Source organism: Hyla sarda, chromosome 2, assembly GCF_029499605.1.
Source record: "Hyla sarda isolate aHylSar1 chromosome 2, aHylSar1.hap1, whole genome shotgun sequence".
In the NCBI taxonomy this organism is placed as follows: Eukaryota; Metazoa; Chordata; class Amphibia; order Anura; family Hylidae; genus Hyla; species Hyla sarda.
This window is the reverse complement of record NC_079190.1, coordinates 259,099,731-259,118,089: the sequence shown is the minus strand read 5'-3', so window position 1 is coordinate 259,118,089 and position 18,359 is coordinate 259,099,731. Positions and strand designations below refer to the sequence as shown.

At 42.2% G+C, this 18,359-nt stretch overlaps 1 protein-coding gene and 1 long non-coding RNA gene across 6 annotated transcripts in view; one reads left to right on the top strand and one right to left on the bottom strand.

The window, feature by feature from the left end:
* Window positions 1–18,359, bottom strand: part of LOC130356032 (uncharacterized) — a 68,854-nt gene that overhangs the window by 2,987 nt on the left and 47,508 nt on the right. The window contains exon 5 of one of the 5 annotated variants that reach the window (XR_008888751.1): window positions 16,379–16,514. The exons of the other annotated variants lie outside the window; for them this stretch is intronic. This is a non-coding gene — a long non-coding RNA (uncharacterized LOC130356032). Of the gene's footprint in view, window positions 1–16,378; window positions 16,515–18,359 lie in introns of those variants that run through there. 5 annotated transcript variants of the gene reach the window in all.
* The window catches only part of MYOM3 (myomesin 3), a 141,204-nt gene that overhangs the window by 111,169 nt on the left and 11,676 nt on the right, over window positions 1–18,359 (top strand). The window contains exons 29-33 of the mRNA XM_056557031.1: window positions 3,080–3,167; window positions 4,589–4,627; window positions 6,252–6,357; window positions 10,087–10,250; window positions 11,765–11,801. Coding sequence (XP_056413006.1) covers window positions 3,080–3,167; window positions 4,589–4,627; window positions 6,252–6,357; window positions 10,087–10,250; window positions 11,765–11,801 — 434 coding nt within the window. The remainder of the gene's footprint in view (window positions 1–3,079; window positions 3,168–4,588; window positions 4,628–6,251; window positions 6,358–10,086; window positions 10,251–11,764; window positions 11,802–18,359) is intronic.

Below are 18,359 nucleotides of genomic sequence, written 5' to 3'. Positions count from 1 at the left end.
GAGGAAGATGAGCCATGCAGAGTGAGGGACATGCCCCCTCCAAAGCACAGTATTACAAACTAAGAAGGTATTTGTGAGAAGAAGATAGACGCTAGACATATAAAAAGGGAGTTATCCAGCTGAAGATTTAAAAAAATAAAAAATAAAATGTCCAGGATAACTGATAGAAAATACAAAGCTATACATACCTTTCAAGCTTCCTCGCTGTGAGGGCCCAATACGTTAATTCCTGCTCAGCCAATGATTGGTCACCGTGGTGTCCCGCCTCATCTAGTAAGTGGCTATTTATGTATTTGGCCAAGCCCTAGTCTTCCTGGTGCTGGGGCCCAATACATTACACAATAGATTACCTCAGCAGAGGCTAGGAATTGGCTGAGCAGCAGTCCACGTTTTGAGCCCCAACACCCAGAAGAGGAGAGCACTGGAGACCGGAAGCAGCATTACCAGAGGCAGTGGAGGAGTATGAAAGGTATGTATAGCTTTGTTTTGTAGCTAGTTGGCCATCCTCGCAAACAGTTGTACCCCACTAGGTTGATAGTTGCACCCCCCTAGTAAACTCTCCCTGCAGCAGCCCGCATTGCATAGCTACGTCTGCAGTTTCTGAAACCGCCCGAATGGAGGGGGCGTGGCGTGATGTCATGTCCCCGTCGCGGAAGCCCAGCAGGTTTCTGAAACTGCAGACGCAGCTATGCAATACGGGCTGCTGCAGGGAGATCGCGGGGGGTCCCAGCGGTGGGCCTCCCGTGATCAGACAATTTATCCCCTATCCTTTCGATAGGGGATAAGATGTTTTTGCCCGGAATACCCCTTTAACTTAACTAGTAAAAAGTTGTCCCTCGCTAGATAGGTGCCTCATTACAAAAAAATTATAAAAACTCCCCTCCTTTCCACTCCCACACCAACAGTGCCTTTTTGTCTGTATTCTTTAGAGACTGCAAGGCACCAGCACTGCAGACAGCACACAGATGACTGCTTTAACAGTCAGATAGTTGTCTCTGCTGCGTCAGTCCCTAATGCATTACAGCAGCAGAAATGCAGCACTGACTTGGTTACATTTACAGCTCAGTCGGCCCTAAGCCCTATTTTAGCTTTACCTATTAATATAATTACAATGTGGGAGCACTTTTTATTACGTTACAATTCCCATTGCTGATATAGTGTGTCCCTTCACACTATAGTGTGTTCCTACACTGACAATGTCAGGTTGTGGATGGCCACACTCTACTGCGTAAGAAGCACCCAGTTATCAATTGATTTATACATTTCCAAAAAGTATTACAGATGAATACCATGCTGCATAGTTCTAAGAAAAGATATCCAAAAATGAATTCATGGGGAGTACAATTAATTACTAAAGCTGACATGTCCTCTTCAATGGATAGCAAAAACAATGCTTTTTATTGGAATACCCAGTGAAGGACAAAATGGCTCCATCCTTAACAGGTTTTTTCAAGCTACGTCATTATTATGTAACGTGAAAACCTGTGTACAGAAAAAAAATGTAACATACTTACCTGCTGCACTCTTGTTTTGTTTTTTTCCACTAATGCTTCCACACACTGCCGAATCTCGGCTGTAATTGGCTGAGCAGAGAGTGACACATCAGTGGAAGGAGTTATAACAGGAGTGTAGTGGGGACCGGAAAATCTGACAGCAGGGTATATGTAGAGAATGTAAGTGTGCCAGCTTTTTCATTTTCTGTGCACAGGGGTCCTCATTTACGTTTTTCCAATCTTAATTTTCCAGTAACATAGTGATTTTTTTTCCCCATATATTCACAAATATGTTTTTCACATTGCTGAAAATGTTAGTGGTTTTTATTTATTTAACCTCTATTAAAAGGGAAAAATCACTGGGTAAAAGGGCACCAATAAAAAAAAACAGGGTGAACAATTTCATAAAAGGACTTGAATTGTGAAAATACAGAAAATCATGCCCACATTTTGGAAAATTAGCTGACAACTTCCATTTCCCCACACTTTTTTCACCCAAAATTAAAACTTTACTTTAATAGAAAATGAGGGCCAGGGTCACATTACATCATAATCCTGTAGCCCGGAAAAACTCTTTGAGGGGTTAATCTGTATCATTGTTGTTAAAGGGGTTCTCCACCATAAGGGGATTTTAGTATGTACCTGGCAGACATTAATGGACATGATTAGGAAGGATCTGCGCTTGTCTTGGGGATAAATGGTTATGTTGTGAGATTACAATAACACTGTGGCTAGCCTTTTGTGAACTGGTATTTCCTGTTTGACTTATGTTTTTTTGACTACAAATCCCACAATTCCATTTTCCTCCCTCCCACACATCAGCCACCCCACCCATTGAAACAAAAGATGTGTGGTTTTCAATCAGGGTGCCTACAGCTGTTGCATTAGTTGCAGATTGATCCCTCCACCAGTGTTAAGCGGCATAGGCCATATTCGAATTTGCAATATTTTGCGAATATATGGACGAATATTCGTCATATATTCGCTAAATTCGCATATTCGTAATATTCGCGTTTTATTTTTGCATTTGCAAAAATGTGCATATGCGAAAATTTGCATATGCGGAAATTAGCATATGCTAATTTTCGCATATGCGAAGATTCGCACGCCAGTCTCACACAGTAGTATTAGACCCTTCTTTACACCACACAACCTGGAAGCAGAGAGGGATGATCTCTGTGATGTGTACTGTGAAAAAAAAATAATATTCGCAATTGCAAATATATAATGCTATATTCGCGAATTCGCAAATATGCGATATTTGCAAATAAAATTTGCATTGCGAATATTCGCGAGCAACACTACCCTCCACCCACTGAAGCAGACAGGCTCCCTGTCATCAGCTGACTAGTGAGTCAGGTCTTGGCCGCATTGCAAGCTGGGAAAAATCTGAGACAACAGTCATTTTGTATACTGGTAAACATAAATATTGGGGTGAAAATCACAGAAGAATTGTGAGAAAACCATCACACACAGGTACAGACACTATATTATGAACTACACTAACTTTACTGCCCCTGTAGCATAGTCAAATAAACAAAATTATTGTAATACTCCTTTAAACTGCTATAGCGCTTTCTTTGCAGTTCACAAATGAAGACAAAGGGCATTACAAAGCTATAGTAAAGGATGTTAGAGGAGAAGATATCAGTGATTTGGATCTAACTAAGGAAGGTATGTTAAAAATATTATATTCAAGAAAGATCAGTTATCATTGTTTTATAGGATATTTTGTTGTGTGCAGAGAATGAACATACAATGCCTCAACTTCTAGCACTCTTATTTATAGAGATAAGGCAAGATTTCCATAAACTAGGTAAAGGTCCTTTTACATAGGTTAATCATTAGTCTAATAAATGTTCCAGAAACATTTGTTTCTAATGATTGCCCTGTAGTCAGCCAATGAATGAGCAAATGTTTGTCATTGGTTGAACATATCTTTTATGCAGACTCAAAAATCCTCTTTTCTGAGCAGCACATAATGCAAATAATCTGTCAATAACCATGCCTGTTGAAGGAATTTTATATAGCCCTAAAACTAATGGATGATTATTTAAAGAGGTATCAAATGTTCAGTGGAAAACAAATGTTTTTGAATCAACTGGTGCCAGAAAGTTAAACAGATTTGTACTTCTATTTAAAAATCTATATCCTTCCAGTACTTATCAGTTGCTGTATACTACACAGGAAGTAGTGTACTTCTTTCCAGTCCGACCACAGTGCTCTCTGCTTACACGTCTGTCTATGTTAGGAACCTTCCAGAGCAGGAGAGGTTTCCTATGGAGATTTGCTTCTACTCTGGACAGTTCCTAAAAAGGACAGAGGTGTCACCAGAGAGCACTGTGGTCAGACTCAAAAGAACTACACAACTTCCTCTGTAGTATACAGCAGCTGAAGGAACTGGAAGGATTAAGATTTTTAAATAGAATAGTAATTTACAGTAATAGTAATTTACAAATATGTTTAATTCTCTGGCACCAGTTGATTTGAAAACATTTGTTTTCCACCGGAGTACCCCTTTAAGAGACAAAACCATCCAAATTTTAGTTCATATTAACTAAATAAGGGCACATAATCGTTCTGGAAATATTCTGGTAATATTATTCATAAACAAAGGACCTTCTTTGAATATAGATCTTTTATCTAGCTGTCAGCGGAAAATTTCAGTCACATCCAACATCTTTTTAGATGAGGATGGTCGGTTATCAGTCGGCAAAATAATTGGATGTCATTACATTTTATCCAGCGTACTAAATTTTGAGTACTACATTTAGTCTAAATATGCGATATTTTCAAACAGGCTAAGCCACTAAGATAAATCTGGTACTTTCTTAGACTGTCTAGTCTAAGTTTACAATAAGAAATAGATAGTTTTTATTTACCCCTTGAGTTAAAATTTAGTATTTTTAAGTAGCAAAGCGAATAGGCTGCCATTTATTGATTGTATCATTGCCACTAGCTCCAATAGCATCCATAGTAAACATACTTATAGATTATTTGGTGGCATCAGGTGAATTAGACAGATAAATGGATACAGAGACATGTATGCATCAAATTAAAAAACTTGCATGTTTAATGTGCTTGTATTTTTTCAGGCTTTGAAGATATAATGAAGGAAATTTCTAGAATAAGTGGTAAGAGTTACAAAAAGTGTGATATCCACTGCATGCAAGCAGCAAAACTTCTAGGGCTCCTTTCACACTGCCGTCGGGACCAGTCACTAACGGGTCCATCAGGCTCTATTTTTTTTTCTGGCCGAAAACGGACCCGTTACCTGACGGGTCCTAAAGGGTACCTACGGGTACTGATGGACCCCATTCACTGTGATGGGGTCCCGACGGACCCGTTATTTTTTAGCGGCGAGTTTTTCTCCCATTATTCGCGATCCTAATATAACGGGCTTCACACTGCCGGAGACATACGCCAGTATGAAAGTAGCCTTACTGTAAAATGTGTACATAACAGACATGAATGTCATAGAGAAATCGGAAATCAGTCATTATAATCTAATGTATCAAAATTATAATAAGCAACATTTAGGCATCTGTGCCACTGGCGGAGCTTAATAGATGACCCCCTTTATGCCTATTTTATAGCCTACTAGCTGAATACCCGGCATTGCCCGGTTTTTCCTTACAAATCCTTTTTGGGGAGGAAAATAAACAAAGGAGGAAGCTTTTGACTTCATATCCTATCCTCATATATTGTTGTCATATCCCAACCCCACATCCCGACCTCCTATCCAGTCCTTCTATCCCGACCTCCTGTCCCGACCTCCTATACCGTCCTCCTATCCCGACCTCCTGTCCCGTCCTCCTATCTCGTCCTCCTATCCAGTCCTCCTATCTCGGCCTCCTATCCCGTCCTCCTATCTCGTCCTCTTATCCAGTCCTCCTATCTCGGCTTCCTATCCCGACCTCCTATCCCGTCCTCCAATCTCGAGCTCCTATCCCGACCTCCTGTCCCGTCCTCCTATCCCGTCCTCCTATCTCGACCTCCTATCCAGGGCACCCATCCCGTCCTCATATCCCGACTCGTAATATGTGTACCAGGTATTGAAATAGCTCCAGCCGTACAGAAATTATATGGGAACATACATTTCCCATTGATTTGCATGGGACTTTAAACAAAAACCCTGACCCTCACAAATGGGGGTAGTTAAGGGTTGAATTAACTATCCTATATTTTAAGTGGACATATAAGTAACATGTGACCAAGTATTATCGAAATATCTCCAGCCGTTTGGAAGTTATGCAGTAACATTTATTTACCATAGACTTGTATGGGACTTTAAACATAAGCCCCGCCCCTGGCAAATGGGGGTGAGTAAGGGTTAAATTACCTATCCTATGTTTGTTGTTGACATATAAGTAACATGTGTGCCAAGTTTCATGTTAATATCTTTAGCCGTTTGGACGTGATGCTGGAACATACACACATACATACACACATTGAGTTTTATATACATAGATTTTTTTTTATTTTACAGTGTGTGAGTATAGCCTTATAATGAGGGGACCTCTTTCATTTTCAGAAGATTGTAAACGGACTTTAGTTTGCCCTGCCATTAAGGAATTTTAGGCATTTGTGCTGACTGCCTTATTTTGTATTTCATATTTAGTTACATAGAACTGAAAATATAAGACATTTTTTGTATAATATTGAGAAAATGAAAAAATACCTTTTATCGTTTGGTGTCTATTAAAAGTAATGTTGACAGTGTGCCTTTAACTGATTCATCTGTCTTTTTCCCCACAGCTTTTTCTGCTTCCCCACTAAAATGTCAGGGCACGCCTGAAGGAATAAAGATTTATAGTGATGTGAAACAATTCACGGATATAATGAATCCAGTGTGGCACCACAAGTATGTCCTATCTCCCCTTTCTTGAATTAAATAAAACTTGTAGATGGCTTACTTAAAGGATGTCTACCACTATTAAAGGGGTACTCTGGCGCTAAGACATCTTATCCCCTATCCAAAGGATAGGGGATAAGATGCCTGATCGCAGGGGTCCCGCCGCCGGGGACCCCCGTGATCTTCCACGCCGCACCCCGATAGAATCAGCCCCCAGAGCGTGCTCGCTCTGGGTCTGATTACTGGCGATCACGGGGACGGAGCATAGTGATGTCACGACCCCGCCCCCGTGTGACGCACGCTCCGCCCCCTCAATGCAAGTTAATGGAGGGGGCGTGACAGCTGTCACATGGGGGCAGGGCCGTGACATCACTATGCTCCGTCCCCGGGATAGGGGATAAGATGTCTTAGCGCCGGAGTACCCCTTTAATTATTTCAGATTTATGCACTGAATAAAATGAATAAAGTGATGTTCCTATCTAAGGCTAGATTCACATCCTGATTGTGACTTTGAAGCACGGATACGACAGGAAAATTCCTGAGCGTTTACAAGTTTTGACTCGGACTGAGAAATGCTGCATGCAGCAAATTGTTGTCCGGGACAAAACTCGGATATGTTGTGAAAATGACCCGAACATTGTCACTAGCTGACTACACTTGGGCCATTGAATAAATGGGATAAATTGAATAAATTGTAACTCCAAATGAACTTAGAATTATTGTGCCTCACTTCAATTATTGTCTATAGGGCTTGCAAACATTATTGTAAGCTCTGTTGATTTAGGGCTACAATATTCCTCCTTTAACAATGTTTAATATTAAATGGGCACTGTTACCAACCAATTTTTTTATATGTTGTAGTACTTATGTACTACAACATATCTCTATTATACTTTCATTTATTTTTTCTATAAAAATATATTTATTATAATATTTATATTTGAAAACCGGCCTCTAGGGGTCTCCCTCCTAGTAGCCGGCTGCAGCCTGCCGTGACGTCACGACTGAATTAGGACCGATGCCAGCCGGGCAATCGGTCCAAATTCAGTCAGGCTGTGCTCACTCCCTGCCTGTAAATCAGACAGGCAGGAGCGAGTGGTGAGAACAGAGGATGCGCACAATGGCTCCCTGGCCTCGCACGCCGGCTCCGCCTCCTGGAATATATGTGCTGCTGCCGCTGCCTCAGGGCTGTCCTGCACTCGGGTATGTCTTCTTCGAGTGGGTGGGGGGAGCGAGTTGCACGGTGGGGTTCGGGGTAGCGGGTTTGGGGTAGCGGGTTGCGTGGCGGCCACAGCCATGGAAAGATATTGTTTTCAACACAGGGTGCCTCCAGTTGTTTCACCACTACAACTCACAGCATGCCCTGAAAGCCAATATATGTCAGGGCAAGCTGGGAAACAGCTGGAGGCACCCTGAATAGATGAGCTAAGGGCGGAAGTCAGCCCCCTGCAGGCATCAGTGATGTCGCGCCTGCTGGGGAAGTCTGCCTGGTAAGTAAGCACACTACCAGGTAGACAAAAAGGCTTTTCTAAGATAGTAAAAAAAAAAAACTAAAGGCAGGGAGGGGGTTAGGGATGGATGGGAAATAAGTGGGGACAGAAAAAAAAAAGGATGGTGGGAGCTACTCTTTAAATAAAATTGTCACGTGAATAGTTATGACATTTATACAACCAGTGGAAACAATCATGGAAACATCATATTGCAAGGATGTTTACCCATTTGTTTTTTTATTTATTTATAACAAATACAAATAGTACAGATTTGACAATGCATTGCTTAAAGGGGTACTCCTGTGGAAAAAAAAAATTTTAAATGAACCGGTGCCGGAAAGGTAAACAGATTTGTAAATAACTTCTATTAAAAAATATTTTCCCTTCCAGTAATTATAAGCAGCTATATGCTACAGAGGAAATTCTACTCTTTTTGAATTTCTTTTTTGCCTTGTCCACAGTGCTCTCTGCTGACTCCTCTGTCTGTGTCAGGAACTATCTAGAGCAGCATAGGTTTGCTATGGGGATTTTCTCCTGCTCTGGACAGTTCCTGATATGGGCATCAGGTGTCAGCAGAGAGCACTGTAGACAAGAAAAAAAAAAGAAATTCAAAAAGAATAGAATTTCTTCTGTAGTATACAGTTGCTAATAAGTACTGGAAGGGTAAAGATTTTTTAATAGAAGTAATTTACAAATCTGATTAACTTTCTGGGCACCAGTTGATTAAAAAAAAAAGAACCACTGATACGCCTTTTACCGCTTTTTATGAAAGTCATTCAGGGTTTTTATTCTAGCCAGTTGTGTTCTCTAGCAGGGCTAGAATAAGGCAGCGCCACTCTCCTGTGCAGGGATCGCAGGAGCTCGGCCATCAATATGATAGCTGTGCTTTTGCTGTGTTTTCACTTCAGTAGTTTAGCCCTTCTCATGCTGCGTTCAAATCATGACTGCTGCATGTGAAGAGTGGTGCCATCCTCATGCAGCGGCCCTGGCTCTTGTGAACCCAGACTCTGGTTTCTACGGCAGCCAGGGGTCTTGTAAAGCCCCCCCTGGATTGCCATGGGTGTCTGTCTACCTGGCCATACACTGATCTGATGATCGCTGTCAGCCCCCTTATGGAATAACTGAAAAGTAAAAAAAAAAATGTATACACATTCCAAATTGGTACCTATAAAAACTTTGCCTCCCTGTAAAAAATATTTGACCTAACATAGCGCCATCCGCTAAAAAAAATGTAACGTAAACTTTAATGTGACAATACAATGACTTGTATTTTGACAATGTAGTAAAAAAAAAAAAAAGAAGAAACCTATATAAATTTGGTAGCTCTGTAATTATAGTGACCCATAAAATAAAGCTGTAATTTCTTTAGGGTGAACGGCTTCAATTAAAAAATAAATGATAAAATTGCACTCTTTTTTTCCATTTGACCAGCCAAAGAAGAGTTAATAAAAAATAACCAATGAAATATATGAACCCCAAAATGGCAGCATTAAAAGAACAACTTGTCCTGCAAAACACGAGCCCTTATATGTTAACAGAAAAATAAAAAACAGTTACAGCACTTGGAAAGCAACAATAGAAAAAAAAATACTTTGGCATTAAGGCCCCATAGGGGAAGGGGTCAATAACTGAAAATTATTTTATTTAGTGACATATGTTTTTCCAGATCAAGTAGAGAAAAAAATGATGGAAGGTGTAAACAAACAAACCTGTAAGCAAATAAAAGTGTACACAAAATGGGTAGGTTAGAAAATAAAATTATACAAAGAAGAACAAGGAAGCCATCAAAGTGTCAGGAAGGAAATCTTAAAGCAATATGTGAGCTGAAGCAATTGGGCAGCTTAAAGGGGTTATCCAGGATTAGAAAAACAGAGCTGATTTCTTCCAAAAACAGCACCACATCTGTCCCCAGGTTGTGTGAGGTATTGAAGCACAGTTCTATTGAAATAAATGGAGCCAAGTTGTACTACCACACACAACCTGAGGAAAGACGTGGAGCTGTTTTTGGTAAAAATTAGCTCTGTTTTTCTATTCCTGGATAACCCTTGTAAACCAACAGGTGTGTAACTATAGGGGGGGACAGAGGTAGCAGTCCCATCAAGGCCCTGGTGGCTAAGGGGGCCCAAAGGCACCTCTGCCCCATAAGAAAACACCAATATTATAAATGGCAGATGGTTTACATGGGGTTCTGTTACAGATTGTGCATTAAATGCCTGTATAAATAAAGTATTGCAATTTATTTAAGCAGAACTCAGAAATTGTCCAGTACAGAAAGGATTAAATCTGGCAGCACAGAAAACCAAGTGTGGCTTCAAATGAAGGATCCCACTGATTCAGACCGAGGTCTGTATACAGTTGAACTGTTTGATGGTAAAGACATCCATAAACGGACCCTGGACCTGAGTGGTAAAGGTAATAAAAAATCATGTTGTGTCTTAGACTCTGCCTGTGTTAAAAAAACATAAACGTTTAATTTAACGCCTGCATCAAATACTGTAATGTGTTCATACAATCCTCTTACAAAACTAGACCATAATGCTTTAAGGAGGAAATCAGGACAAAATCATCTTCTTCTGTTATGTCACAAACAGGGGTGCAGAGGTAGCAGCTGCACCTAGTGGCTGGCACATCAAAAGGCCCAAGGAACCCTCTACCAAATTAAAAGTCATCAGTATTAAAATGGCACAAGATAGTTAAAGGGGTACTCTGGTGGAAAATGTTTTTTCTTTTCTTTTTTTTTTGTGCTAGAAAGTTAAACAGATTTGTAAATTACTTCTATTAAAAAATCTTAATCCTTCAAGTTCTTATTAGCGGCTGTATACTACAAAAGAAATTCTTTTCTTTTTGGATTTCTTTTCTGTCTGTCCACAGTGCTCTCTGATGACACCTCTGTCCATGTCAGGAACTGTCCAATGCAGGAGAAAATCCCCATAGCAAACCTATGCAGCTCTGGACAGTTCCTGACACAGACAGAGGTGTCAGTAGAAAGCACTGTAGACAGAAAAGAAATCCAAAAAGAAAAGAATTTCCTCTGTAGTATACAACCGCTAATAAGTACTAGAAGGATTAAGATTTTTTAAATAGAAGTCATTTACAAATCGCTTTGTAATCAAACAGTAGAAGAAAACCGCACTCACCCGTTAGTAGTGCACCGATGCTTTATTGCAAGAGAACGGTGGACATGAACACAAGACGGCAGTATACCGGCAGGAACGCCAGGACACACACATGGGTATCCTGCCGTCTTGTGTTCATGTCCACGGTTCTCTTGCAATAAAGCATCGGTGCACTACTAACGGGTGAGTGCGGTTTTCTTCTACTGTTTAATTACACAGCGATTTGTGCCTTTCCCTACCAGCACCCCGTTTTGCATCACCAGTGATCTATCTGCACTCCATATGTACGGATCCAATCATGCCATTGGTACGGATCCAATACCATATGTACGGATACAATCATACCATTGCATACCCTTTGCTCGCCAGTGCTGTGCCGGACATTCATTTCTGCATCTATAGGCTTTGAATAATTTACAAATCTGTTTAACTTTTTGACACCAGTTAACAATTTTTAGCGGATCTGTCACAGAGTTTGCATTGAGGCTTAAAGGCTATAGACCACTTTGGATAATGGTAGAAACACATTTACTCCATAAGTGTTTATTAAAAAACATTACTGTCTACAGTCTCACTGTGTTTACCTAAAATGCACATTCAATGAAATCCTTCAGAGAAGCTGCCTTGACGGGTCTGTTTCCAGCCCTTACCTCTCCTCCCCTGGAATCCGTTTGCTATGGCATACTTTTTTGTGGCACAACACGGCATTAACCCCAGCTCACCACATTTCTATGCAATATTTTTGATAATTGACTTAAAGCAAGCAACCTTATGCAACCATGTTTTAAAGATATATTTTTTAACTTTCAGCATTTGAGGATGCAATGGCAGAACACCAAAAATGCAAGTAAGTGTTAAGAAAGAATAAGTACAGCCTTGTCTTCTAAAAGTTATATTACAGTGCTGAAGAGGCATTCATTTTAAGATGTCTGATGTCTAAAAGGAGTACTCTGATTAAAAAATGTATACACCCAAATGTTCCCCATGGTTGTACCGCTCTGCACATGTACTTATTTCTGAAATAGGTGCAGCCATTCTCCCTGTGAGGGGCCCCGTATTTTCTGCCACTTCCTGATTATGGTGGTGTGGAGGATGACGTGAAAATCGTCATCCCCCATGCTACATTGCTACAATTTCCTGTCCCTCCGTGCCTCCCTCTTCCTCAACCCCTCCTCTCCCTCCTGCTCTCCCCTCCCTAATAATTTTAATAAAAACGCCCCCTGCTGCCGCCCATGCCCCTAAACACACCCCTATCATCTTTGTCTCCCTCCCCCTCCATTCCCCCGCACCAATGAAAGGGAGCTCCGCGGCTGCACTCAGCTCCCAACGGAGATATAGCTATGCAAGCACACATTGCTGTCATAGATACATCTCCCGTGGTGCCTGAGAAGAAGTTTGTAATGGATTGCTTTTACTGTATTCAAGTAGCGCATGCACTCTGAATTGGGGCTACGCTACAAAAGTTACTAAATAGTTTGTAGAATATCCCTGATAGTTATGTCAGCGTAACTATCAGGGATATCATTGGCCTACAGTAGTCACGTCCGGTCCCGAGATGATATGTGTGCACGCACGGCCCGATCACACTGATAGGCGCAGGGTATTCTGATGCGTTTGCACAGCCCAACCAATGACGGCTGTGCCAATGAAGACCAGATGAATATGCAAAGGATGGGAGTGACCGGATCACGGCGAGAGGGGCAGGCTGAGAGCAAGTAGGACTATGAGAGCGGTGACGTTTCATTACCAAGATGGCCGCAGCCGACTGAACACACGGGGGAGAAATTCCTAATTCTGGCAGACAGGCTGTACTTCCGGATATAGGAAAAGTCGGGGATGCATGCAAGTGAGATTACTGAGGTAATTTGACTTTCTTATACAACTTCTTGCTTGCTGTGCAATGCCATAAAATAACTTTGCTTCAGAGTACTCCTTTAAGATGAATTTTATTACACTGTAGTTTACACTGTATAGTTGTAGCATATAAAGAAGGTTGATCCCTTTGGATAATCCCTTTGTCCTAAAATGTTCACATAAAAATAGGAAGAGATGCAGCACCAAATTGATGTTATTTTTTTGGACTTATACGCTGCTCAAAAAAATAAAGGGAACACTTAAACAACACAATGTAACTCCAAGTCATCACACTTCTGTGAAATCACACTGTCCACTCAGGAAGCAACATTGATTGACAATCAATTTCACATGCTGTTGTGCAAATGGAACAGACAACAGGTGGAAATTATAGGCAATTAGCAAGACACCCCCAGTAAAGGAGTGGTTCTGCAGGTGGTGACCACAGACCACTTCTCAGTTCCTATGATTCCTGGCTGATGTTTTGGTCACTTTTGAATGCTGGCAGTGCTTACACTCCAGTAGCATGAGACGGAGTCTACAACCCACACAAGTGGCTCAGGTAGTGCAGCTCATCCAGGATGGCCCATCAATGCGAGCTGTGGCAAGAAGGTTTGCTGTGTCTGTCAGCGTAGTGTCAAGAGCATGGAGGAGATACCAGGAGACAGGCCAGTACATCAGGAGATGTGGAGGAGGCCGTAGGAGGGCAACAACCCAGCAGCAGGACTGTTACCTCTGCCTTTGTGCAAGGAGCAGCATGAGGAGCACTGCCAGAGCCCTGCAAAATGACCTCCGGCAGGCCACAAATGTGCATGTGTCCACTCAAACGGTCCAAAACAGACTCTATGAGGGTGGTATGAGGGCCCAACGTCCACAGGTAGGGGTTGTGCTTACAACCCAACACCGTGCAGGACATTTGGCATTTGCCAGAGAACACCAAGATTGGCAAATTCGCCACTGGCGCCCTGTGCTCTTCACAGATGAAAGCAGGTTCACACTGAGCACATGTTACAGACGTGACAGAGTCTAGAGACACCGTGGAGAATGTTCGCTGCCTGCACTATCCTCCAGCAGGACCAGTTTGGTGGTGGGTCAGTAATGGTGTGGGGTGGCATTTCTTTGGGGGGCTGCACAGCCCTCCATGTGCTTGCCAGATTTAGCCTGACTGCCATTAGGTACCGAGATGAGATCCTCAGACCCCTTGTGAGACCATATGCTGGTGCGGTTGGCCTTGGGTTCCTCCTAATGCAAGACAATGCTAGACCTCATGGGGCAGGAGTGTGTCAGCAGTTCCCACAAGAGGAAGGGATTGATGGTATGGACTGGCCTGCCCGTTCCCCGGACCTGAATCCGATTGAGCACATCTGGGACATCATGTCTTGCTCCATCCACCAATGCCACGCTGCACCACAGACTGTCCAGGTGTGGGAGGAGATTCCTCAGACCATCTGCCACCTCATCAGGAGCATGCCCAGGCATTGTAGGTAGGTCATACGGGGACGTGGAGGCCACACACACTACTGAGCCTCATTTTGACTTGTTATAAGGACATTACATCAAAGTTGGATCAGCCTGTAGTGTGGTTTTCCACTTTGATTTTGAATGTGACCCCATATCCAGACCTCTATGGGTTGATAAATTTGATTTCCATTGATAATTTTTGTGTTATTTTGTTGTCAGCACATTCATCTATGTAAAGACGAAAGTATTTCATACGATTAGTTAATTCATTCAGATCTAGGATGTGTTATCTTAGTGTTCCCTTTATTTTTTTGAGCAGTGTATATTACGGAGAAAATTACCCCTCAGGGACTCCGACTGACTTTAACCCGTTTATGCAAAATCAGGTACATGTACGTGGTGATTAGGGATGACTTCCCGCATCACCACATACATGTACCTGATGGAAATAAACTGTCAAAGCGCCGCCGGGTTCTGTGACAGTTTATTGGGCTCAGCAGTGCTGCAGATCCGGGCCTCCCTGAAGGGCCAGATGTTGCCGAACTACAACTCTCAGCATGCCTGGACAGTCGCGGCATGCTTTGAAATTACTTCTGGCACGCTACAGTTTGGACACCACTGTATAGTGGTCTACAAACAGCGTTCTTCCAGATGTTGCAAAACTATAACTCCCAGCATGCCGAGACTGTCCAGGCATGCTGGGAGTTGTAGTTCTGCAACATCTGAAGGGCCAGATGTTACAGAACTACAACTCCCAGCATGCATGGACTGTCTAGGCATGCTGAGAGTTGTAGTTTTGCAACATCTGGAAGGACACAGTTTGGAGACCACTGCACAGTGGTCTCCAAATTGTGGCCCTCCAGATGTTGCAAAACTACAACTCCCAGCATGCCCAGACAGCCAAAGCCTGTTTGGGTATGCTAGGAGTTGTAGTTTTGAAACTCCCTGAAGCAGCAGTGAAGATCACTTTACAGCGATCTTCACTTCTGCCTCTGCCCCCAGTAGCCTGCGCCTCCTTTCCGCCACTGGTCCCCGGTCCTCACGTGATCGAAGATAACTGCCGCTGGTCCCCCCGCATCCACAGCCCCTGCACCATTGCCGCCATCTTCCCCCGCTCTGATCGGACTTCCAGGGGCGGGCAGAGTGGGGAATTGACCGGCCAATTGCAGGGGACAGGAGGAGGTGGCACCCCTGTCACCTCGCTCCTATCGTTTAGGATGATCGGGGCTGTCTTTGACAGCTCCCATCATCCCTATTTTCAGGCCGATCGGGTCAACAGAGACCCGATCAGCCCAGAATTGCCACAAATTGCCGATCTTGATTTCTGGATTTTAATAAATTTCTTAGAGTTAACTATACAAAGATTCTTTTCCATTCAAGAAAATAATGAAGAGAATAAAAGTACGAGTAACCGAAGCACAACAATAAAAAACTAAAACGAATTATTCAAATTCCACTAGGCACCAGTCACTCAAGTTACCCTCTTTTTATCCCACTTACAATTAAGGTCCCTTTACAGAGGTTTTTTCAGAATTAGTTTCCACTGAATTTATTAAACTGTCTGCTACCAATTCATCCATCAGACATAACATCACTTTGTACGGAAGGAAGGCTCTATGAGATTTGCAAAATAACCAGGAGATAAGGCCCGCTGATAAAGGTTGGGGCCTAGTAATTATGAACTATAGTTATTATCAGAAGGAAGCTAATCATATATTATCAGATACTATACATAATAGATTATTCATTCATTCATAAAGACCCTTTTCCTCAATTAGAAAAAAAAAAACCTTCACTGCCTTATTAATAAAGCTTTTGATAATTGGTTACTTACTCAGGATGTACAATTACATCACCATAAAAATGGCAATAAGCCATATTTTCATTTCCTCCCACAAATTCATAAATATCTCAATAATCCCCCTTGGCCATCCTATAGTCTCCTGCACAAACTCAGCAAGTTGCAATATTGCACATTATGTGGATTTATACCTACAAGATTACATATTATCTTTGCATAGCTAAGGGATTCAGCACATCTTATTGAATGTCTTCTACGTATCCCCTGGCAACCTGGCTGGCTACTTATTACCTGTGACGATACCGCCTTGTACATCAACACTGGCCACGGAGTAGGTCTGAGATGTGTTCAGGAATACCTGAATAAAGACGCAACCTTAACTGCTCTCAAGAAGGATTTCCTTGAGAATTGTTTAAGTTTCATTCTTCGTAATAATGACTTCACCTATAACAATAAAGTGTATCATCAGCAAGTCGGTACAGCGATGGGGACCATAGTGGCCCCCTCTTTTACTAACCTGTTTATGGGAGTATTTGAACATAAATGTATTTGGACTAATGGTATATTATTCCCCTATATTATTTTATATTGTCGATTTATTAAATATTTAATCTTTATCTGGGATGTGCCTGATGGTTCGGAGAAAGTAATCTTAGAAACCCTTAAAGGGGTACTCCACCCCAGACATCTATAGATGTCTGATCGCAGGGTCCCTCTGCTGGGGACCCCCGCGATTTCTGCAGTGCCACCCTGCCGTCATCACTACAGAGAAAACTGGCTCTTTGCATGAGGACGGGGCGATGCAGGGGACGGAGTATAATGACGTCACGGCTCCGCCCACATGATGTCACATCCCGCCCACTCAATACAAGTCTATGGGAGGGGGCAGGGTGATCTTTACGCCCCCTCCCATAGACTTGTATTAAGGGGGTGGGGCGTGACATCATGGGGCAGAGCAGTGACGTCATGATACTCTGTCCCCTGCATCGCCCCGTCATCATGCACAGAGCCAGTTTGCTCTGGAGTGATGATGGTGGAGTGGTGCTGCAGAGATCGCAAGGGTCTCCAGCGGCGGGACCCCTGCGATCACACATATTATCCCCTATCCTTTGGATAGGGGATAAGATGTCTTAGGGCCGGAGTACCCCTTTAATTAAAATTATTGGGGTATTTCTTTTACTTTAGAAGCAAGTACTGAAAAAGTAATGTTTTTGGATCTGTGCATAACTCACAATCAAAATTCTTTCCTAACATCTACGCATTTTAAATCCATTGATGCTAATAGCTATTAATATTAAGGTATTAACCCTGTGGGGTAAGGTGTTATTAACCCCTGATTAGTCGTGACGCCAGGATGTGGTTGTTTCGGTATAAGGTCCTGCTGACAACCAACCCAGAAACGGCAGGCAATAAAGGAATGTCCACAGTAGGAATTGTGAAAATAGCTGGAACTTTTACTTGGAATTCTTATTAAACAGTCTTTACAAATATGCAGTTTCTCTAGAGGCAACCGGGATGCAGGATACCTCACAGGCTTGCTGGGACTTGTAGTATTGAGATGATTTATGCAGGCCACTGTGCTGCTAATATTATTCTTGCATTGAGTAATAGTCACTAGAATTGTAGATAGAGCTTGACAACTCATATTTTGAAGTGGCTGCAGGTTCTTTAGGCTTTGGCCTAGCGGAGATGAATTTAGATAGTAAAGAAATTGTGCTTTCTTATGAATGCAGGAATCAAGAGAGAGAGTTTAGAGACTACAGCCCCTTATCTACTAGGGGGGCTGGACTAAAGCCCATTGGTTGCTAAGCCTGTGGTTTCTGTGCCCATGGCACTCTGGGTAGTGTCACATGACAGTGGTTCACATGACTAACCTCTATACATTTGTACAACTTTATGTATAATGAACAATATGTACACAACACATTTACAATGCATTAACAGAAGGAGAGCAAGGGGTGAGCCTTGCAGGAGAGCCCTATGGACTGCAGGGACTCTTCCGGAGGGGACCTAGAGATGGTACAGGACACCACACTGGACATTACAAAAATGGCTTCAAAATATCCCCTATAGTCAGCCCAGTATCAACAGATTAGGCAAAATTGTATCAAAAAACAATCCCGTATCTTACAGGAAAGATTTAAAGGGGTTATCCAGGAAAAAACTTTTTTTTATATATATCAACTGGCTCCAGAAAGTTAAACAGATTTGTAAATTACTTCTATTAAAAAATCTTAATCCCTTCAGTACTTATGAGCTTCTGAAGTTAAGGTTGTTCTTTTCTGTCTA